Genomic DNA, 22,727 nt, shown 5'->3' with positions numbered 1-22,727 from the left:
CAGCCCTGGCAGTGCTGGAACTTGGATTAAGTTAACAAACAACAGGATTTAGCAAAGTCTGTAGTAGGGGGTTGCATGCTGAGGTCTTTAGTGTCTGTAGTCCCAGCTGAATGGTGCTGACACTACCTAGACCTAGCAGATCTTATTTGTTCAGGCTTTGGGAAGCACGTCAAACACCACACAAGCCACTGTGTGGTGATGAGTTGGGTGCAGAAGGGAGCTGCATTAAAACCAGATAAAATTGGCAGGTACAAACCAGATCCATAGCTTAGCTGGCATTATTGAAAGTTCTGGCTTCTCGTGCCTTCTCGTGATTGTGCTGTGAGTTAGCAATTTAATATTTAATGATACACTTCACCTCTCTGATCCTTGTTTGCAACATGTCTAGACTAATGCTGCCATTAGCGGATTAGAAATGGCCAAGTGCTCAGTCGTCTACCCTACCACGGGAAAAGCAAGCTGGCTTTTCTGCTTGCTGGGAATGGCTCCCAGTGCTCTGAAGCTGGTGGTTTGGACTTCCCAGCAAAAGCCTAAATCTTCAAAGTTCTGGTAGCGTGTTGGAGTCTGCATCTATATTTGCTGAGCTTCTCTGGAAGATCTCGCTCCATGGTGTGTTAGAGTACAGCTCTGAGCAGCTATTTGTGATGTGTGCTATAGATCAACTGTTTCTATATATGGCAAATGAACTTCTCTACAAATATTTGCACTTCTTCATCCTAAATGGCTCTTGAAGATTAAGCTTATAAGCAGTTCAAAGAACAAACTGATAAAACTCGTCTGACTTTTCAGACATTAAATTTAAGACTCGATTGGCTTCGTTACCAAGCAGTTTACTTCATTTCAATGTGCAAGGGGCAGGCAGGACCGTCTTCTCCATAAGAAGGTCAGACTGCCAACATACCTGTCGTCTGGTAATGCTGCTAACCTAGCCAGGCAGTCATCACAGCCTCTTTCAGCTCTAGGAAGCCTTGTGTGCCCTGAGGCTTCTCTTTTCTCCAGCTCTGTCAGTTGACTTGATAATAAAATAACTGTCTGGCTGCCAGCTTTGCTCATCCAACATTGGGCAGCAATAATCAAAATTGCTCCACAGAGCAGTTTTGTACAAACCACCTGCTTGAAACATCTTTGCCTGTGCTCTGTTAGAGGTAAGGGCAGTGGAAGAAGCGTCGCGCTTTACAACATGCAGATGTCTTCATCCATATCCCTAGATTCACCAGGAAGTGCAGCTGCCTAGCTCTGGAGACCTGTTTTACTGTTGAGAAATATTTGAGTTTCTCGTTGTCATAGATTCAGTCCGACAAGAATAAACAACAATGGCAACTTTGTCAGTATGGAGTGAGCTCCTGCAAACACCAAACCCTTCTGAAACTCCTGTTGTACTTGTTGCTCAGATATTTGGTATAAAATTGTGCTTTCAGGGCACCGAGTGCTTGGTGTGATGTGGGCTCCCTGCAGAAAGGGCCAGCTGGGGCAAGTGGCTGGCTGCTAGCAAGGGTTTTGCTGCTCACCCATTCACCCTGCTTCTCTCCGAGCTTCTAAACTTATTTACATCTTCCAAAGATGCCTTTGCATCAGGATGCAGGTTCCAGAAAGACTACACCGAGGGCATTCAAATCTGGCTGTCCCTTAACTGGAACACCCTGTTCTGTACAGTGTGGGCTGGGCATATGTGAATGTGGAAGGCTTGTACCAGAAGGAGCAGATGCACAAAGCGAATGTCCTTGTAAGAGGTAGAGAGAGAATCCCTAAGAAGTGTGGTTGTAATCTCCCTAAATTCCCATTCACGCTCAGCAGGACGGAGGGCAGTCGAGCTCTCCAAGGTGTGAGTTGCTGGTGACTGCTCTAATGCTCCAAAACCTGCTTGCTTTAATCAACATCCTGATAAAAGCTGCGTTATTTTTCAGTAGGGGTAAGTATGTGTTGGTCAGGTCCTGCCTCCTTGTATTCGGTTCTTTTACCCTGGAGCTTTGTTGTTTAATTTTTGAATGCAGTGATGCGAATCAGCCTTCTGTCTGTCGTGGGCAGCCTCAGCGTGAATGACTCTGCAAATCTTCTGTGCTGCCGTGGAGCAGAGCTGCTCAGCTGGGGGGGAAACAGGCAGGCTGTCTGAGGACTTCAGAGCGAAGTGGCAGCTCAGCTTTGTTTCTGCTCAGGTAGAGGTGTTTTCTGACTGCTTCAGGATTAGACCAGATTGAGCACTGTTGGCTGGCTTGACTCGTGCTTTGCTGATGGATGGTGTTCCCTGCTGCGCAGCTAAAGTGGTGTGGAACAGGCTCTGCGTGTGCAGCTGTGCTCCCTGCAGCAGGGCGAGGAACAGCTGGGATGTGCGTGGACTTCAGGCTGCTCTTCGAGCTCTGACAGTGTGGGGACAGAGGGAACGAGTCTGAGGACAAACGAGGCTTTGACGGTGTGATGCTGCGTTTCAAACCGCAGTGAAGGAACAGAGCCGACTCCTCTGGGGCTCTTCAGTCTAATGCAGTTCATAGCAGCTCTTGTAACTGTTTGTGGCTTGATGTTGGTAGTATTCCTCTCGCTGAGTGGGGATCATCAGGTTCTCTGCAACGTTATTCAACTTCTCTTGAGCTTAAGGCTTCCCACTGACCCCAGGCGATGTGGTAGGTAAGTGACACCTGCTAATGCTGTCAGACCACAGAAGGGTGTTAGCCAGTATTTTTTTTCCCCTCCCACAGTACCTAAAAGTAAGCTTGACCTCTTCTACAAAGAGCTGAACCCCTGCTGCTTGACGAGGCAGTAGTTAGGGTGTGACAAAGTCCTAAGTCTCTGCAGTAAGCAATGAGTTATGTTTGTTTAATAACATAAGCTTTTCTCTTAAGATAAGATGCAATTAATTGATTTCTATGGTGTCATCAGAGCATTAATGGTCTTGTCTGAGTTTAATCTTGTATATCAGGTGTGTGTAATAAAAGCTAATGAAGTTTTTTCGATTCATCTATGACAAACAGGATCCAGCTAGTTTACTGTGCAGCCTCCAATATGTGCCACCTTTCTTCTGAGGTAAGATGCAGAAGCTGCCTGTCATGCAGTAGAACCCTTCTGATCAGCTGAAGAAACAAAAGCAGTTCCTGGCAATCGGAAGGAAGTGAAATTGAAGGCTCATTTGACTGTAAATTAGCCTTCTTGGGGAAGTGAAGGAGCTCCGGAGCCTTTGGCCCTGTGGGCTGTGGAATTATTTTCAGGCGCTTTCTCAAGCGAGCTGCCTTGGCACGTACACCCAGCCTTCCGAGGGGCTTGGCTTCTTCTCTGCAGGTGCTGGATTTTTCAGAGTCAAAAAATAAATAAATAAAAGCTTCAGTTAAAGGCAGCTGTCTTTCTGGCTGCACTGATGGTGCTTCATGCTATGAACTTTGTCCCTGTAGCCTCACAGTACCTCTAGATTTAGTGCATGAGCCAAATATTGTATCTGGTGAAAAGGTCAAATTCCCGTGAAGACAGCAGCCAACAAATTCTTGTTGGAACAGGGTGTAAACAGTACCTGCTGCTTTGTACACTCACCAGCCAGCCAAATCCTGGCCTGGGAGCTGGCTTTGGCACAAGGCAGAGGGATTTGCACTGAGGACCTGTGTGCTGTCTGAACAATGTTCTAGTAAGCAAGCATCCCGGCGATGGGACATGTCAGTGTGCCCCATGTGTTTGGAGATAAAAACTTGTCTGATGACAAAACCACAGTGGGCTTTGCCAGACTCCTGATGGTCTGGTGACTTTCTCCCTCTTGGTCACATCTCCTGAAAACCTAAGTGCTTAAAGTGCTCCAAGTGCTCAGCTAATGCTTAATTAGTCCCTCTGTGATTCGAGGTCTGAAGCTCAGTTGGCTCCTGTAAATGGCCAGAAGTACTGAGGAGCACATCACGATGATCTCAGTGGTTCTGATGTGTTGTCTTCTAAGCCACCCCTGCAGATACCAGGAGGTTCTGCGGTGTCACGCCTTGCTTTGTGCCCCTAAAATGATGGGGTTAGTACTGGTGTGGCCCTAAAATATTTGTATTTGTGTAGTTCTTTGGAGAGCTGAAAGTAGCAATCTAGGCTTAATGCTTTTTGCTGAAAAAATGAGCACCTTTTCTATAAAAGGTGCTCAGTAGAAGACAGGATACTGGGCTGCGCAATAATGCTTAAAGCTCTTTCATTGTTCGCCTTTCAAATTCCTGTACTCGGGTAGCTGCTGTGACCTCAGGCTGTCCTCCAGTGCTTTACAAAACCTTAATCCCGCAGTTGTTCTTGTCAAGAAACAGTGCTTCAAGCTCTTTCCCTACGTACGTTTCCATCTGGATGGTCTCTAAACATCTCCCTCTGCATTTAAACATCTGGCTGAAAGCACAGCACACTGACACGCTTCTGTATGCTTCCTGGAGTGAGTTTCAAGTAATCCTCTGACGTAAAGCTTGGCTTTCTTTGTAGTGCCCTGAGTTCCCACCCTTTCCATAGTGAAGTTCCCTTCTCCCTAATGCAGGCCTAGGTATCCTGCGTGATATCAACAGGCCTGTAACCTCTGGTTGTGCGGTGTATCGTGTGGGCTTTGACTTACTGATTTCCTGGAAACATTTCCTAAAGAACTTCAGTGAAGTAGCCTTCCTTCTCCCTTCAGGGGGGAAAAAAAAAAAAAACAGCAATAAACCTTACTTCTGATATGAATCTTTCTAGGCACAACTTTGTAAAGGAGAGTGTTTTGCTTCCCTTGGCTAGTAGACTTGCTTTCAGAATTTTCTTCCCTGTGCAAGCACCAAAACCAAATTAAAGTAGTCCAAGAAATGCCTGATAAGTTAGTTAACAAGGTCTGCCTGCTTAATTCATTTAGACACAGCCTCTTTGGCTCTTTGAATCGTAGTGGGGAAGAAAGGGCATTGTGATTTTTGATAGAAGCTCTAAAAACAAAAAAAAGGCAAAGTTTTTTTTTTAATGCTTTCCATCTTTACCAGACATGCTTCAGTGTTCTGTCAGCTGAGCTCTGTAAGCGCTAGTAAGCTCGAACGCAGATGGTTAGAGGGTATCTCTGAGGGTTTTGTATCAGCTGTCCTTCCTGGAAACTGGATTCCTCCAAGATCCTTCTGTAAATGTAACTGAGTATAAAATAACTTACTGGTACAGTAAGTAACGAGCTTGCCCCTTGTTTGGTCTGTGGACGCTTCCATCCAGATGCGTCTTCGCTTCAGCCCAAGGTGTTTCTAATGCTTTGGTAAAATGGGTGCCAGGCTTCCAGTTCCTCATAGAAAGGCCCTGAGGGCAGGCCCCTCTGGGAGTGGCTTCCCTTCGTGCCTGTGGCTCTCCTGCACGCAGGGCTGGGAGCAGCTTTGGCCTGGGTGGAGGAGCTGCAGAGCTCGGTGGCTACCAAATCCTGTTTGGGCCTCCTTGAGTCATGGGAGTGAAGCGACCTCTGTCCCTGCAAGAGTCTCCTCTCCCCAGGGAAGCTGGGACACAAACGTGTGCAAGTCCAATTCGTTGTCAGGCATGACTTCGCTGAGTATGCAAGTAAATACCTGGGTGGTGGCTTTCCCAAAACCCAGCATCTTTGAAGGCATACGTAAGGAGTTTGCTGTAGCTTCTTGGTACTTCCTTTTCTATGTGGAAAGCGAGATGTTGCTGATTTTTTTCCCTCCTCATACTGGTAACAAGTGAGATGCACTCTGTTAACAGTAGTGCTAGAATAATTATCTCCTGCTTGGATTAAAACTCTTTATTCTGTGATGAAAGAGCAAATAAAAAGACTTCACAAATCTAGCACTTGCTTCCAACGATGGATTTTTAAAGTTAGTCCTAAGTCACAAACAGGACTTAAGTATACTGATTAAAGAGCTGTAGCTCATTAGGGGTGTCATGCCTTTAAGTGATTTATAAATAAAAAAAAAAAAAAGGAATTGTATACTTAAGGTTCATCAAAAAATAACATCCTTGGCCCTGAGAGCTTTGGCTTCCTGGTGTTCCTCCTCGTGGCTCTCAAACCCCGTGGTGGTTGAGAAGGCAGGTTTGATTGCTTCCAGCAATGCACTTATTGTCCCTCGCTAATTTTGGCTAGCTTGCTAGAAGCGAATCCCATGTTGTGTATACAGAAAAGGGCAAATGTCTGTTTGCTTGTATTAGTGCTGACCCATTTAGAGGAGATTCAAGATTAAAATTTGACTGGCTCAACGCTGTAGTTATCTGTACTTTTTCGTAAACCCGCAAGTTCATTGGGTCAATGCAAAAAGGGTTTACCAAAACCAAAGCAAGGTGACCTCATCCCTGCTCGTAAATAGAGACATTTGTCCTGCGTGATTAGAGGCAGAGAGAGCTCTCAAATCCATTTCAGTAAGCTAAACCTTTAAATTTTTAGAGCCTGAGTACTCTGGCTCAGTTCCTGCACATCTGCCATGGCTGAGACAGGCCTAGGTAGGTCTTCAGCAATACCAGAGCCTCGAGGAAGTGCCCTAAGTGCTGCAGGTGGGCTCAGGGGCACCGAGCTTACCAGCCTGGGCTTCTCAGACTAGTTTCATCGCAGAAATTGATCTGCGCAGCCAGCCATCTGTCTCCGTGTTGCTCGTACATGCCGATCTGAGCCTGTGGGTAAAGATCCTGGCAAACACGTCACCGTTTAGCACGTGTCTGAGGTGTCTGCGTCTGCTTAGAACATGTTCGGTGAATGTGGCTTCAGACTCTGAAAGGGAAGAATATTTGTGTGTAAGTGACAAGGATAACCCTGCCTACCAACCAGCTGGTTTTCCTCTAAGCAACTCCAGGCTGGTATGCTTTTAAAAGGTAGCAACAGGCAAAAACTGAATACAGCAGTACCTTAAGGTGGTGTCTGTAATCTGAAGTCTGGGAGAGGAGACTCAGGGAGATGCAAGCTAGTTGGGTGAGTTACACTGAGTCACTAGTACAAAACGCTAATGACTAATTGTGCCCAGTTTTATTTTTAACAACTTCACTAATGATTGAAAGCTGTAAGCAGCAAACTGGCCTGAGATCCATGTGGCAGGAAGGTCTTAGGTTAAGTTTGTCTTGGTGTCTCTGTTACTTTTCTGAATAAAACAGTGAAGAGAAGAAGCCAGCAGAACATTATACTTGGACTCACATGATCTTCTGATGAGAAGGAAAGTGGTTTTTAATAGCCTACTCTTTTCTCCCCTCTCCTATGAAGCTTGGGACTGGAAAACCAAAGCTTCAGAACTGTCCAACATTCAATGTCTCTGCAGTGCTCGCCCTGTGTTCTCTTGCAGCACAGATGGCTGTGGTGGCAGAAGCTTGTGGCTCTCTGGCGTGCTGCTGATCAATAGCTGATGTCAGACTTGTTTTCTTACGAGGGCTTTTGGTGTAGCTGCACTGAGTACAGCAAGTACTCCTGAGATTTTTGTCATCCTGATAGGAAGAAGAGTAAGGCTTCAGTACGGCCTGTCCTGTTGGCATGTTTTCCAAGTCAGGAGGAGCAGACAGTTCTGGAGCTTTATCTTGGAGGTTCCAATTCCATATCGGTTTATTGTGTCTGTAAGGAATCCAGTTCTAACTGTACATATCGCTTCTGCTTTGCAGTCACAGGCTGGCAGCACTCTCTTTTACTGGTATTGTCAAATTTCTGCAGCGAGCCTTGTGCATGTGCAGCAGTGTTAATTAGGTGGCTGTGTCTCAGCCTCCCGGTGGCTCTCACCTTCTTGTTGAAGTGTGGTATGTGTGATATGTTCTAACTCCTCAAAAAGCAAGTGTGGGAACAGACAGAGGCTGTTTGTAAACTTGTCTGCAGGAGGCTGCCTTGCTAAGTCTGCCTGAAAGTAGCAGGAAACTTCTTTCCGCCTGGCTTTGCACTTCAGTAATTGTGTAGGTACTACAAAAGGTTGAGAGGAACGGTGCTGTGTTTCCTCTAGTCTTCTAAAGGTGCAGAGATTTGGGCCGCTGTTGGAACTAAGGAGAGTGTCACCATCACCATCTTTGCAGAGATGGTGACTGTGTGGTCTTCTGCAAGTTCATAACCATCTGAGTCGCTTTATTTTTCATTGCTGTTTTGTCTCTCCTCGTGAAGATATCCTCATGCTGCAGAGGAATTAGTATGCTGTAGGCAACTGAGCTAGTCTGGAAACTCCGCAGACAAGAGGTTTGCAATGCAGATGGGTCAGAGTTGAAGTGGCTATGACTGAACACACAAATCAATTGCAAAGTCTGTGATGGGACCGCTGTATAAATTTGTGTTCTTCCCTTGCAGCCAAGAGATGCAGCCTTATCAGTAACAATCGATTTGCTTTACCTCCCTTTGCAGGATAGCTCGGCTAGCACGTGGATCCAGACAGTGAAAATTCAGCAGAGGACTGGCTATTATTCCTTGTTTGAAGAAAAAGTGATATTGGTAAGACTTTACATGTCAGTTGCTATCTTACTTGCATTACCCATGTGGCAGAGGGAAAAAAAAGCGTCCCTTCAATACAGATGAAATATCTCTGTAATAACTGCATCCAGTTATTTGAACCATATGTTCAAAAGCAGCTGGCTCAGTTCAAGAATTTGATTTCAAACTGGAAGGATATTGTTATATTGCATTTCTTTTTAACTCTCCCTCCCACCCTTTCCCCGCTTCCTTTACTCCGAAGCCCTTGAAGGGCCAGATTTTAATCTAGTCCTCCTTTAACTGTGGAACAACAGTGAATTAAATGCTGAACTCAGTGATATATATGCAGTGACCACCTTAAACACATGTGGGAGTTAATACCAGTATAGCTAAGGACCTACCGCAGTAGTTCTTTTAAGTTCTCCTTTTCAAGCCTGGCTTGTACATCTGGGAAGAAGCATCCATCCCAAGCTGCCAATATCCCTTTATAGTCTGGCTTTTCACTCAGCTTCTATTTGAGCTAGGTAGTCTTGGCCAAGATCCCGAAAGCATTGACTGGCTGCAGTCTGCAGGCTTTGACACCTGAGATACTGTTACAGTCCTAGTCCAGCACTGATTAGGAGTAAATCTCCTTTCCAACAGGTCATCCAGTTTCCGTTCCTTTTGGTGGTCAGGGTGTTTAGAGCAGTACAAAATAAGTTTCCTTTCATCTTCCAAGTTGCTAGACTGAGCTGATGTACTAGGATTTAACTGACAAATTAAGGTGGTTAGCACAGTTTTGTCTTCAACATGGCAAGTGATATTCGTATCCAACAGTATATTGTAGAAGGCTTTAATATTGCTCTTTATCTCCAGGTTCAACATGAGTGTGATGCTGGAAACCCCTGAGCTGCCAGCAGTGTTTGATGGGGTGAAGCTTGCTGCAGTCGCTGCTGTTCTCTATGTTATTGTTCGCTGCTTGAATTTGAAAAGCCCAACTGCCCCTCCTGAACTCATTTACCAGGACTCTGCTTTGTCCCGCTTCCTACTCAAATCCTGCCCGCTTCTGACCAAAGAGTAAGTAGGAGCTTTTTCCATGTTGTCCTGTGTTGTGCGGAGAAGAGCTGCGCTTAGGCATCTTTCTGCCTAGTGTATTTCTTAATTGTGGATACTAATGAATGGCAGGGTATTCTCTTGAAGAAATAAATGTCCTAAGTGCAGCACTTCATTACTGTTAGTGTTCCAGGTAGCTGGGTTAAGACCGACCCTTGTTGTCTGGGGCTTTCCACAAATGTATGGAAAAACATGTCTGTGTCCCTCTGTATAGGATCTGTATGCAGGTACTGCAGTGTACAGCCTGCCATCTGCGGAAACGGCTGAGGGATGGATGCAATCAGCACTTGTTCCTGTTCATGTACTCTGCTCTCTAGTAGAGAAGAAATCTATCAGGGCTTGCAGGAAGGAAATATTTTCGTAGCGTGGCCATGTGCTTGTAATGAAAATGGGGATGGCTCTTAGTTTTAAAGTGCCTACTTCTATCTGAAGTGCCTTAAATTGATTGAAGGCTAATGAAATCTATTACTGGGTAAAGCACATCATCATAACTAGTTTAATAAAGTAACAGCATACTGGACAGCTCTAAGAAAATCCTGTTGAATTCGCCCTCAATTTGAGATTATATCAACTGTGTATCTGAGCAGATTGATCTTCAGCTTCCCTATCTAGGACCTCCAGAACCAGTGCAGTTGCCCTTACCTTCACCAATAATATGAAGCATTTACTACAACTTCATGTAGCTGTAGAGGGCCAAGGGCTTTGACACTGCAGTCACCCTGAAAACTTGCAAGTCCTTTTTAAAAGCCCTAAATGCATCAATTATTTAATAAGTGCTAAGTGCTGCCAGATGGACCTTTCTTTTGGATTGCTGAAGTCACTCTGACTTAAAGATAGTTATTTCAGGGAAGATGAGTCTTTTAGCAGTGCTGTTAGGTACCTTGGTTACATAAAGCGTTATGATCTTAGACCCTAGGGTTTGTAAACTCCTAGAGAGAACAAAGTGTTATCTGTTTTAAATTGGAGCCCAAAGGGTATTCCCTGATGCACTGAGTTTGATAGTAACGTATGTCTGAAGCTGAGCATTGAAGGTGAATATTATTTCTAGTACCATAACTGCAAAGCAGTTGCTTCCCTAGAAAATGTCAAGTTGCTAGAACCTCCTTAGTCCATTTTAGACACTTGTCATTTAAGAGCTGGCACTCTGGATGGATGTGGCCCTAGTCACTGAAAGAGCAAGCATTAAGCTGTGCTGATTGCCGGTCTTGAAGATGTATTAATAACAGGGTAATCCTTAGAAACTTAGATGGATGTGCTTGTTGTAGAGTATTTCAGAGTCTGTGTTACTGCTATTCCAGCGCCGTTCCCATGGCACGAGCTCCTAAGCAGTACCATATTAGAGCCACGTTTCGGACTTCCACGCAGTTGAAGAACAAAGCATTCCCAAAGGAGTGAAAATGCAGAACATGTCTAAACATTGTAGTACATCTGTTGTGTATTAGTTACAGGCGTGAAGAGCTTCTTGCAGAGCCCTAGCGTTGTGTTCATTGTGTGCACCCTCGCGTTGTTTGTTTTCTCTGGATCAACTCGGAGCTCACACTTGCCAGCTCCTCTGAATACTGTAGCTGTGATTTCCAACACCTGGTTCTTGGGCAGAATGTTGCAGGAAAGGCTTGTACCACCCCAGGAACAAACAATTAGAATAAAGTATGTCAAGTAGTCGTTCAGTCTTGCTAACCTGTATAGCTCTGTTCAAGCAGAGGGGGATGCAATGCTGTTGGTGATTGAAAGGGCTTTCTGGAAGGAGAACTCAGTTGTAAAATGTTTGAGACTTTGCTATTCTGTTGAGGTTATCGCAGACTTTTTTTAAATGCAAATATTGAAATATCAAAGAAGTCCTGTCTTTATGCATCAAAGTCACCTGGAGACTAATGGGGAACAAATGTATTTAAATTCCTGCAATTATGCATGAAATGGTTTGTAGTACTAATTAGGAAGAGCTATGTGGAGACATCTCGTGCTATATTCCACTGAAAAATCTTGTAAGGCTTTGATTGCTTGCTAATTATTCAGAGTGTTAGGAAAGCTGATTAAGCAGCTCTTTACAAATTCTACCATGAAAGCAAAATAAGTAGCCCAGCAATCGCTTCTGTTAGATCAGTGCTGGGTTTGTTGTAAGATCTCCCACTGATTCTTCTGCGCGGATGGAAACTGTCTTTCAGATGTGGTGCGTTCAGTGCCCGTATGCTCAAGAGAGGAAGGAGTGAAGGTATCACAAACAGGGTGTCAGGTAGAAAGAAATAAGCAAAAATTATTCTATCTGTGCAGCTATTAAAAATAACTGGAAGACACTTGTATTGTATTTCCCCTTCGTGGCATCATCCTTACCTATGGACTTACTCGATAAGTTGTAAACAGAGCATCATTCAGTAAGCCAAGTGATGGTGGATGAATAATGTAAGAGCTTTGGATAGTAAAACTGCCCGAGGTGGCTGTGTGCCAGGTACCTTGTACTTGCAGATGTTAGTACTGCTTTTTACAGTTCTCTGAACTGCTGGGGGCTTTCTGCATATCTATCAAACACTGGTAAACAAAAGAGTTTTTTCCTGGATCAGAAGGAATTCTCCTCTGTTTCCCTTCCTTAACCTGTGTCCAGCTCTGTACTTTTGCTCACCAAGTGGAGTAGTGTAATCAACCCCTTTTTTATTCTAAGATCTGCTTCTTGCTAGAAACCTCTTGCACATCAGTTCAGCTACTGGTACCCTCAAGCACTCAGAGCACCAGTGGATAGGCCTACTCTTTCTGTCTTTCAGATTGGTACAGGAGGTCTGCTACCTCTTATTCCTGTAGAAATGCAGCATTGACTCTTTTGACTCACAAAAATAAATTTGGCCAGTGTTTGCCTTCCTGGGCTAGAGATTTTTTGGCTGTTCCTAATTCTTCTACTGTCAAGTGTACGTGTGTCTAGTCCTGTAGAGCCATGGCACAAGTATCATCCTTATGGAGAATAATTTTCCTTGCCTCCTGCACACTTATATCCTTAATAAAGGATGAGGTTCAAGCAAGGCTTGATTTGTAAATCATCCTTTAAATACCTCTGGATTGGTCTGCAAAGGGGAAGAAATCGACCTGTCACCTGTTGTAATGCAGGTGGCAGTTCTCAGGCTGTCCCCTGATGGGAACAAATTGTAGACTGCTTTCTTGTCGTCGGTATCCGATGTGCATCAAAGTAGATGCAAGAGTTAATGTTTAAAGTGTTAATCTCCTCGGTTGAAATGAAGTAATGCTCCAAAAATAAGCCTGTTGCTGAACTTCCACTTCAGATCTTTGAAGATCTGAATGCTGATGCTTGCTAATAAAAATAGCACGGTTTTTATGTGCTTTGTTTGAGCTGCTTATGCAGCTGCTGCTTTCCTAAATTCCTGTGTGCTGGGAGATGTACGTGCTCTAAAATCATAATCTGCTGTCCGACAGCCGCTAAAATTTAATCTGCAAGCACAGATTGGAATTATTTTTAATCATAAAAATGCTAGGAGAATGTTTTTGAAACACCTAGGAGTTGCTGCTCGCAGGGACTGTTGTGGATAAGATATCCTATCACGACGTGGGGATGGGCTCTACAGCTAAAATGAATCACTTGGAGATAAAAACGCTCGCATTTGTCAGCAGATTGATGTAACTGTGAATTCATTTGGCCAGTTAAGACACATGACATGATGAGTACATAGTTCACTAAAATCAGTTTCCATAATAAGCAACTGCAACCCCAGACCTGCTCTCCCGTCTGCCTTCTGCTGCAGAATCCCACTGCCCAAACACTGAGTCCAGGTACCAGAAGTTGTAGCTGCAGGAAACCTGAACTGCCTCAGATGCTTCTCTTCTGTCACGGTACCTGCTGTCTATCGCAGCTCACCAAGTCAAAACGGGAAGTCACTCAGACACGTTAGCTGAAAGCCTTTGGATCTCGAGCAAACCGGGAAGCCATTTTTTTCAGGGAAGCTGAGATTTTTGTTTCCGCTACAACGTAGCTTTGTGTTTGCATCTCCCACGTGTCAGCATTTGGTTGTGTGCTCTGTTGTGATATGTCATCCTCATCCTCGTGCAGGCAAGAGGTCTTCTGGCGGCTGTCCCCCACCCAGCTGTCTGCTCACACCTTGTTGTCTTGCTCCAATAATCTCAAACTGCTGCTGCAGAGCAGCGGGAGCGCTGCCCATAGGTAGGCGTGGTGCCTGTGCCTGGGTTCTTGTGTCTGTGAGCAGCTCGGTTGTAACAGGGCACGCCGAGGAGTGCGTGGTGAATCATCTCCGTACAGTGAAACGTGCTGGCCTGAGATAATCCCTACAGGATAATGGTTTATTTCAAAACTATTTTGGTCTGCAGCAGGCATTACGGAGGAGCTGAGGAAGTCTGTCTTGTCCTTGAGCACTTTTCCTCTTCCTACTCTCAGTATCTGAGGGAGGCCACCTGCTTTTGTGAGTGAGAGCCCTCGTTTGAAAGGCACGGTAAAATTTAGCAGTAGTGGTAGTTTCTTTGTTAAAACCTAAAGGACAAGGTTTGAAGGCTTCTTGAACTGAACACTTATTTGCTTGCCTTTAAGAGCCCACATGATACCTAGCACATGTTTTCACGTGTCCCACCCTGCTGAGCTTGTTTGCTTAAGGTAAGCCACAAGAAAAACAGCCTGAGTACACGCTCCCCTGCCTACAGGGGGATTGTTTTGGAGGAGCATCTTTTTTGAGCTGTTTGCCATGAGGAATGTTGGCCTCATTGTAAAACAGCCTGCGCTAGCCATAGCTATCAGCACTGGATATAGTTAAGTGTTTTCAGCTGGATTGAGTATGAAAATATTTCTGGAACTGATCTTTACATAATATGGCTGAAATGAAATTTAGCTTATCTAACCTGCACTTTCAGAGGGTAAGGACTCTTGAATAATTCCTGGCTAGTGTTTTTTTCTCACCGGTGTGGTTTCATGTGCCTTTGAGATTAAAGAATTCTTTCTATACTCTTCAGTAAAAGCAAGCTGAAAGTCTACCTAAACCCTGAATAACGACACAGTTGTTATTTTTTTTTTTGTTCTTCAGTCCTGTGCGGTCTGGCACTGCAGTGCTCAGTACTCGGTCTTAAAAGTTCTTGTGGACTTCCTTCCATTGAAAGATGCAAAGTCACTCACAGGAAGACTTTCAAAACCAGGTTTATCTATTGCCAAAATAGAGGGTCAACAAAAAATAGTCTCAGATCTTGTGCTGCTACAGATTGTAAGGATGCTTTGCAAAGTCCCGCTAGTCCATCAGCTGAGCACAGCATTTTACTGGAATGCATCAATATCGACACATCCCTTTGCTGCTGCCAAGGCTTTATAGGGTTTTGTAGTAGGTCAAATTGGCAGCTTGTTGTCTTGGTAAAAGAAAAAAAAAAGTCTAATATTTTTATCACTGTACTAGCTGGCTGCTTTTGCAGCAATCTGTTCTGGTGAGTTTTAATCTGGTTTAGTTTTTCACTAACTACGCAGGATTTATGCAATCTGGGCAAATTCTTTCCACACTCCCCGTTGAAGTCTTGTGATGTTCAGTCTCCTGGAGGCTGGAAACTAAAGGGACTTAGAGGTTATCTATCTTGCTCTAAGCCTGTAGCTTGAAGGTCAGTGGGCAGTAGTAAAAGAAAAGGTGGGTGAGATAACAAGCTGTTGCTGTAACACTTGGGTGTATTTCAGAGTTGTAGCTGGTTTTTCTTAAATGCGAACACCAGAAATGTACATTAACATATTTAAGTAAGACTAAGTGGGAGTAACAAGTCTCTGCATCAGAATAGTGTCCTATGTACATTACTCACGCTGGATTTTGACCTTTGAATATTCATCTCAAGTGTAGTTACACGCAGGGTGACTAATGCTAGCACATCTCTGCTGCCGGCAGAGTCACGCTTAAACAGCTGACGGAAGTTAACTTAAAAGATAAGCTGAGCGTTTTTCTTCCTCTGTCTATAGGATGCTCAGAAACACTGGCTCGTGCTCTCTGAAGGGACCAGGCAGTGCATTCACCCTTTCCCGTAAGGCTTTGCACAGTTTTGGCACAGATGGAAACGTGAAACCCATAGGCAGCCTCTATCCCTTGTTATAGATGGAGTCGGAGGGGTCCCTGCCTTGTTCTCAGTCCTGTAACAAAGGATGTATCAGGGAAACGGCATGTGCTCTTTGCCTGTCAAAGAAAAAAAATGGCATGAAGGTTTGACATATTGAAGATCAGTACTTCAGGCAACTTCTATAGTCAGATTATTTGAAGGCAGTCTTATTTTTTCCCCAAAGAACCCAGCTGTGAGTTGAGGAAGCAGGCTGCACGCTGTTGATAAACAGTACTCTCGAAGCCATTTGTCTGCGTTTAAACTCCAGCAGTGGTGGGCCTTGAAGACTCTTCTGATTTGCTTTCTAACAATATCCTGTGGTATGTGCGGCTGCAGCTGCTGCATCGATCGCTCTGGAGCACTGTGACTTACAACCGGAAACCGAACTGCAGATGAATGAGGAAGGATTTGGTGCTTGCACAGATCTTCAGATTTTTCATCAGTGGCAGCATTAATCGGTCACAGCTGTATAACTTAGCTCCTGTAGCTGGAGAAATGGCTTTACTATTAGCCCTGCTGGGTAAGACTTCAGATTCTACCTGGGATAATTTTGACTTTAAGAAGTGCTGTGTAGAAAATCACCCAAGCTTCCAATGTCCGTGCTTATCCTAAGGTTAGAAACCGCGCCCAGATGTTGATGTCGGAGTCTCTTCTGGAGGAGTTGCAGATTCTGATGGGTTGTATTTGGGGGGGGGGGGGGGGGGGGGGGGGCAGGCAAGAAAGCTACTAGCAAAATGCATCAGCAAAAGACTTCTGTAAAAAGTCAGGCGCCATCTAGGTATGGGGTACAGCTACTGAACTGCTTGTTATGTAAATATCTGGGGTGAAAGTAGCTGCTTTGTGGTCTTCTGGAAGAGCGGTGTCACCTCCATCTGGTGTAATAGTTACAGGAGCTGCTCAAAACCCTCTGCAGTGAGCAGTATGTGACCTGAGCAGAGCCATCTGTAGTCCTTGTCCTGCCTTGTTTATCCTGACTCTGTCCCTGTGTGTGTCCACTTCGCGTTAGGAGACAGTCCGCTCCCTTCTCTTCACCTCTACCAGCAATTACAGAGGATGAGCTTGCACGGTCCCCGTCGTTGCTGGGAATCTGCGTGGCAGGCGTGCTGCTCCTGGCAGGCACCTAGCTGCAGTGCGTCTCCCCGTGTAGAGATGTGGGGCTGATAAAAGATGGGTAGCGCTGCCAGTCTCATTTAGACTGTAGGAGAAGCCTTCTAGGTGAGTGAGAGAATCCAAGAGGCACTGGGGGCCAGTTTACAAGGTTACAAGCATCAGCTGGCAGCTCTCGTAGCTTTTTTTGAAGGGATATCTACTTCTCCGGAAAGCTGTTACGGGTTTCTTTGGGAAGTACACTGGTAAAAACTGGGTGAAACTGTATAATGAGCTATTGCTGTGTTGCTTTGGCTTGGAGAAGACACCCTTATGGATGAGGGAAGAGAATGGAGAACAATGGGTATCCTTCTGCTAGAACTGCTGCTCTTGTCTTGCTAAACAGGCACAGAGTTCTGTACAAAGTTATTTTTAAAGGGTACGTGAGGGGGACGGGGCTTCAGATGTGACTCGAGCTGCCATGGGGAAGTAGGTCCAGCGGTGATCAGTGTCAGAATAAAGCAAGGCTTCTGTTCAGTCACACCCTGATGGGTTACAGCCTTAAGGAATAAATCGGATGAGCCTAAAGCTGCCTGGTGTGCTGTGAACAGGAAGAGACGTGAAAGAACAGGATCCCTGCTTCATGTGGTTGCAAGCAGTAGATGGGAATAAGTGCAAGCAGCCCTTAAAAAAAAAAAAAAAGGAAAAAGGGGGAAATGCGTTGCTGATCTCTCGGGATGCAAGGTGATGTGGGCAGCTCTCAAGCTTGTTCTGGATACCCAGCCCTGTGCAGCAGAGACCACAGCTCCTTAATTGGAAGCGTGTTCCCTGGGGCAGCTCTTCTCCTAAATAATGAATCATTCATGCTTTCCTGTCAAGAGCTGATGTAAGTCTCATTTTCAAGGCACTGTCTCAGTCTCTCCTTTGCAGAGTGGCCAGGTGAGTGCCCCACCAGCACCGCTGGGCAGCAGCACCTCTTCTGTTAGACCCCTTGCAGCTCTGCTTGTAGCAGCGGAGCAGAGAGCCAAGCCTTGAACCCCTTCCAGCCAGCAGCTGCTTACCCCAGTGTCTTTTTGAGGACCGCTAAAGCCAGAAAGAAAAAGGCTGTCTGTTTTGGCACCTAGCTTTAATATGCCCTGGATAAACAAGGTTGGTGGAGTGCCCCTCTTGTGGTGAAAGGGGTGGATTTATTCAAGTGGTGTTTTTCTTGGTCAGTTCTTACAGATCCTTTTGAAACTGGTCCTGCTTTATTACCAAACCCTGCTTGAGAGGCAGAATTTCCCCGTACCGTGCTCCTCATTCAACTGAGAAGAATATTTCTGTAGAAACTTGTCGCAATGAGCAAGTCTTGTGGCTTTTAGTCTTTCAGACCTTGTGTGAATCCTCTTGTTTCTACTGCTGACTTATGAAATCGAGTGCTTACACAAGTCCATGTGGCTCAACCCAGCAGGCTTCGGTGCTTCAATTAAAACAGATTTACAATATTTGACAAGTTTTGAAGGTCAGGTTGGTTGGCTAGCAACGTGCTGTTCCAGTCTCAGTAAGACACCAGGACTCTGCGTAGTCTGTGAGAAGCATTTGTGCACGCAACGTTTCAATGTGTAGGAATGTCTGCGTGTCTGCGTTTTGGCCTCTTCTCTGAGTGCTGATCTCTCAGCAGGGAGAGCATATCAGTCTCTCTGCTCTAGTAAGACTGTGAAGAGCGGTGCTGTCGGTTCAGTCACAGCAAAAACAGTTTTGTGTTTGTTACTGTGTTTGGAAATGAGGGGGAGATTTGTTATGGGATTGCTTATGTGTTCTCAAAGCTTGTTAACGCAGCAGGGATGTGTAACTAAATGACTCCCTCTTTCAGGTACATTCCACCCCTGATCTGGGGCAAGAGTGGACATATCCAGACTGCCCTGTATGGAAAAATGGGGAGAGTGAGATCACCACACCCGTACGGACATCGCAAGTACCTCACGATGCCAGATGGAGCAACAGCAACCTTTGATCTCTTCGAGCCGCAGTCTGAGCACTGCACTGGAGGTCAGTCGAAGCAGCGGCTGGCTGCATCTAGCTGCTGACCTGGGTTCTGTGCTCTGGGGCATGGAGGGGGATAGATAAGAGCCCTGATGCTTGATTCTCAGAAGGGATAGGTGTTGATTTTGGTGATAGGAAGGGGGCAGCTACACAGTACTAGCCAACGTGTGGAGGCTGTGAGACCATCTTGCTGTGCACTCGTATCTCAGACAGCAGAGCAGGACCCACTGGACTATTAATCTTGTGCGGCAAGGGGTGGGCATTAAGGAGCAGCAGAAATGTTCCATAACCCCTCTGTATGAAAACTAACTCCATGTGCTTAGGATGTGAAGGAGTCTAGACTATAAGAGAATTCTATGCAAAAAGTAGAAAATCCTGGTGATCTACTGCATTACATACATATACTCATAGTGAATGTCAGATTTAAAATGCGCTATTACTAGTGGTAACAGCAATACTTAAAATTGAGTTACTGTGATTCGACTTCAGTAGTACAGTCTGACCTCTGCTGCAGCTGATTTCATTGTAAGCCCACGACTCCCATTTGGCCTTCAGAAAAGGCCAAATTCTTAACGTTATCAGAGTTGAGATCTTTGTGGTATAATGCTGTGCTGCAACAGTTTCTGTTGTCCTTATCACTGAAGAGAATCTGAACAGTGCTCTCCTAATGAGGCAAAAATGCACAGTGGGTAGAGTTAGAGCTTTGCACATAAGTGCAAAGAGTATGATAGCTAATTGGAAGTACGTATGCTAATCCTGAATATATTTTACTGTCCTTACTTGAATTACTGTAATGGCTTTCTTAGCTGATAAAATGATACCTTGTTAAACTGATGAGCAGTGCCAGCAGATCAGATGTTAGATTAGCCACAAAGCAGGTGAAGACTAATGTCAGTTGGTCAGAATTCCTGTGCTTAGCAAAGCTTCATTTTGAAGATCTGGGTTGCGCTGGATTCTGAAAGGGAAATGAGAAAAATAGCTTAGTGTACCTGGTGCATGAAGAAGCAGTGGGCTCTAGTGCTTCCACACACTTAGTAGTCTCAACAGGGACTGTCAGAAGGCAGAACGTGTGTGATGTCAAACATCTTTCTTCAAAGGGAAGGATTTTCCCTTGGTCACTAGGCAGTTTCTGTAGAACTGTTTGGTCAGCCTTCCCCTAAGTTAGAAAATTGTTCTTCTGCTATAACATGAATTGCTCGTTACACATCTTTAGCAATAGAGCTGCTAGTCTTCTGCCCCACACCAGGCTTTTTTGAAAGAATAGTAGGGTTTTTACCTTTCTTCTGATACGTGGTTTCCCATGGATCTGAAATGGAAAGCTTCTGAATTTCTTAATTTGCATGAAGTGACATTTACTTAACTTCCCTCTCTTTCTATGCACAGAGGATGTCACGATGGTAATCTGCCCTGGGATTGCTAACCACAGCGAAAAGCAGTATATCCGCACTTTTGTTGACTACGCGCAGAAAAATGGGTACAGGTGTGCTGTTCTGAATCACCTGGGGGCCTTACCGAACATCGAGCTCACTTCTCCACGCATGTTCACGTACGGTAGGTACTGCGACAGCTGACGGCTTTCAGTCTTGTGGAATTTCTAGGACTTGATCGGGCTCCTTCAGCACACCACAATTGCCATAGGGGAATTAGGCTGATCATTTTATACTGTTTCTTAGGAACTAAACCTAACTGGTAAGGAAGAAGGGAGGCTAATACCAGGATTCAGTTCTTCTTTCTTACATATGTTAGAACTAGGATAGTTAAGGAGACCATTTTTGAAAGAAAAAATGGAAAAAAGCACTCATGGCTACTATGAGCCTTCTCAAATGACTAGAGAGATGCTTAAATGTCAGTTTAGTGGGCTATGAACAAACTTGGCTCTGTAGGATAAAAGCTATTTCTGACACTTTGGAAAATGTAGTATGAGAAGGAGTGTGTACCAGCTTATCCAGAAAGTACATTTCTGTTCTAGGAAGGACTTGGTCAGATTGGTCCCTGAAATTAACACAAATGTCAAGGAATGGCAGCAGTTCTGTGGTCTGACAGTAAAACTACAGAAGCGGTAGTGCTTATCTACCATGATGTGGGGCTTTCACCTTGAATATAAGGAAATCCTTCTTAACCTAGAAATCAAAAGGAATAAAGTACTTTGAGGTGGGTTAAGAGTGACTCCAGTTATTCTTAACTGCCCTGATAGTGTGTGATGTGATCTTGGTAGAATGTGGCCCTCTTGCCAGGGACCTGATCTGCTTGTTCCCGAGTTCTGTTGAGCCTTCATGTCCTTTACCACAAACATCTATAGTTACATCAGGAGTCATGGGTACAATAGACTGGTGTTGGGTTTCTTTATATTTTTTTAAAGGTAACTAAGATACTTACTGCTAAGAGTTTGGATTAACAGCTCGAATGTTGATCTTGAACACTTGAATTGCCAAAACATCTTGTGCTTTGAGACTCTGGGTCTTGCAGGCAAATAGGCAGTAGGTGCTTCGTTGCTTGTTTTGTAGCTATTAAATCTGCTCCTGAGAGGGTAACATTTCAGGAATACCAGCAGCCTCAATTTGTAATGAGGTCCTAGACTGGTGGTAGTTTTGAGTCTACCAAGCTTGACTTCCCTAAAGCATTTGCTTTTTTGATAGAATTTGAGAGCTTCCTTCCAAAAATATTACCTTCCTAGGACAGGGTACAATCCCCAAATTCGCTGGCTGCTCTCTGAAACTTTCAGCAGTGTCATGCTAGCTTGATACCTAAAAATAATGCCATAGCCTAAATTTTTTGAATAATTAGCTGAAATGGTTAATAAGGGACTGGGGAGGAAGGGAAGTAACGCCACCATCAGGGTGTGTAGATCTGCTACTGCGCTGCCTGGTGCTGTTTTGAACAAGATGGTGCTCTAACTCTTTCTCTATCTAGTGTCAAATGCAGTCTAGATTTCCCAATCCTCCTCTAATTTTCTGAGAGTTTGCTGGAGCCGATGGCAGATTGTTCATTTCATGTAGCTGTCCTTTAGACCTTAGGGAGCTGTTTTGCAGTGTAGCTCTGAAGATATGCCTTTCTAAATCTTTTACAGCCTTGGGAAGGACATGGAATGTCTAGCACTTCCTTTGAGTAAGACAGTGAATCACTTAACAAGCAACTCTGCCAAGTGTTGTGCCAGCAAGACCCTGCGCAGACTTTACTCTGCCTCCAGCCCAAATACCCTGTTGTCCTTCCAGCTTATGCTGGATTCCTGATGCGTTTGTTGGGGAGCAAGTAGCGTAAACTTGATTTGCTGAATCCCCGAGCCTTTATATCAAGCTTGACCTGTTGCTGTTCTAGCTTTGGGTTTCTGAAAGGGCTGCCAGCTGCTGTCAAATCACGACAGTCAAACACTAGTGCTTTGACCACCGGCTTCTTCCAGAGGAGACTAGAGCGATGCAGCATTTGTCATCTTGAGGAGAATTGTCCATTACCAATGTTCACAAGGAAGTGCCCAAGCTGTGATGAAAGGCTCGGTCAGAAGCCTCCGATTTCACTGAAGCAAATGCAAACTGTAGCGCTCAGCATCTCCTCCAGAGCTAGCCAAAACCTGTGTCTGATGTCCAGCAACGATGTTGCTTTTGGGGTCAGGGCATACTGGAGCAGCACTTGGGTGGCACAGTGTACAGTCCAAACTCTTTGGATTTACCTTCCTGGAGCAGCTCCGCAGGACAGAGCTGAGATTCTGGCTCTAAACCGGAATAAACAGCTGTAGTTTTATTGCTTTTGTTCATGTGATGCCTTCTGTGCGGTTTGAAGCACTGAGTCCAACTGGAAGGCTAACAAAGTGCATAGCCTGTTGATACCATTGTCCTAATACCATCAGTTTGGGAGCTGCTTCTCTTTGTTTCCTCTTTCCAAACTCAAAGGCAGGAGAAATAGGTGTAGGTACTGATATGCAGAGTTTTTGCATAGCAGTGTCAAAGCCAGGGTTATTTGACTTCACTTCTTCAGTTGCTTTAGAAAGGAAGAGTTTGGACTGTCAGACTGGCTGTTCCTAGGGTTATGTTTTTTAGACTTTATCTTTGGCAGGCAGTCAGACAGGCATGAGCTAAGGTCCACAGGACTCATAAAACAGACATGAACATGTGTGTGAATCAGAGCCCTTAAAATCTTGAGGTTATTGAAAAGTCAGAAAGGGGAAGGAGCTGAG

At 44.8% G+C, this 22,727-nt stretch overlaps 1 protein-coding gene across 5 annotated transcripts in view; it reads left to right on the top strand.

Moving 5' to 3' along the window:
• The window catches only part of ABHD2 (abhydrolase domain containing 2, acylglycerol lipase), a 40,056-nt gene that overhangs the window by 1,839 nt on the left and 15,490 nt on the right, over nt 1-22,727 (top strand). For 2 of the 5 annotated variants that reach the window (XM_035554904.2, XM_035554905.2), the window contains exons 3-6: nt 8,234-8,320; nt 9,155-9,355; nt 18,390-18,565; nt 19,943-20,110. In XM_035554904.2, the coding sequence (XP_035410797.1) occupies nt 9,162-9,355; nt 18,390-18,565; nt 19,943-20,110 (538 nt within the window). In that variant the 5' untranslated portion in view covers nt 8,234-8,320; nt 9,155-9,161. Of the gene's footprint in view, nt 1-2,065; nt 2,620-2,963; nt 3,016-8,233; nt 8,321-9,154; nt 9,356-15,410; nt 15,972-18,389; nt 18,566-19,942; nt 20,111-22,727 lie in introns of those variants that run through there. The other 3 variants (XM_050713016.1, XM_050713015.1, XM_050713017.1) reach the window with 3 other exon arrangements.

The sequence above is a fragment of the Cygnus atratus genome, chromosome 11 (assembly GCF_013377495.2).
Source record: "Cygnus atratus isolate AKBS03 ecotype Queensland, Australia chromosome 11, CAtr_DNAZoo_HiC_assembly, whole genome shotgun sequence".
In the NCBI taxonomy this organism is placed as follows: Eukaryota; Metazoa; Chordata; class Aves; order Anseriformes; family Anatidae; genus Cygnus; species Cygnus atratus.
This window is presented reverse-complemented; position numbering and strand designations above follow the sequence as displayed.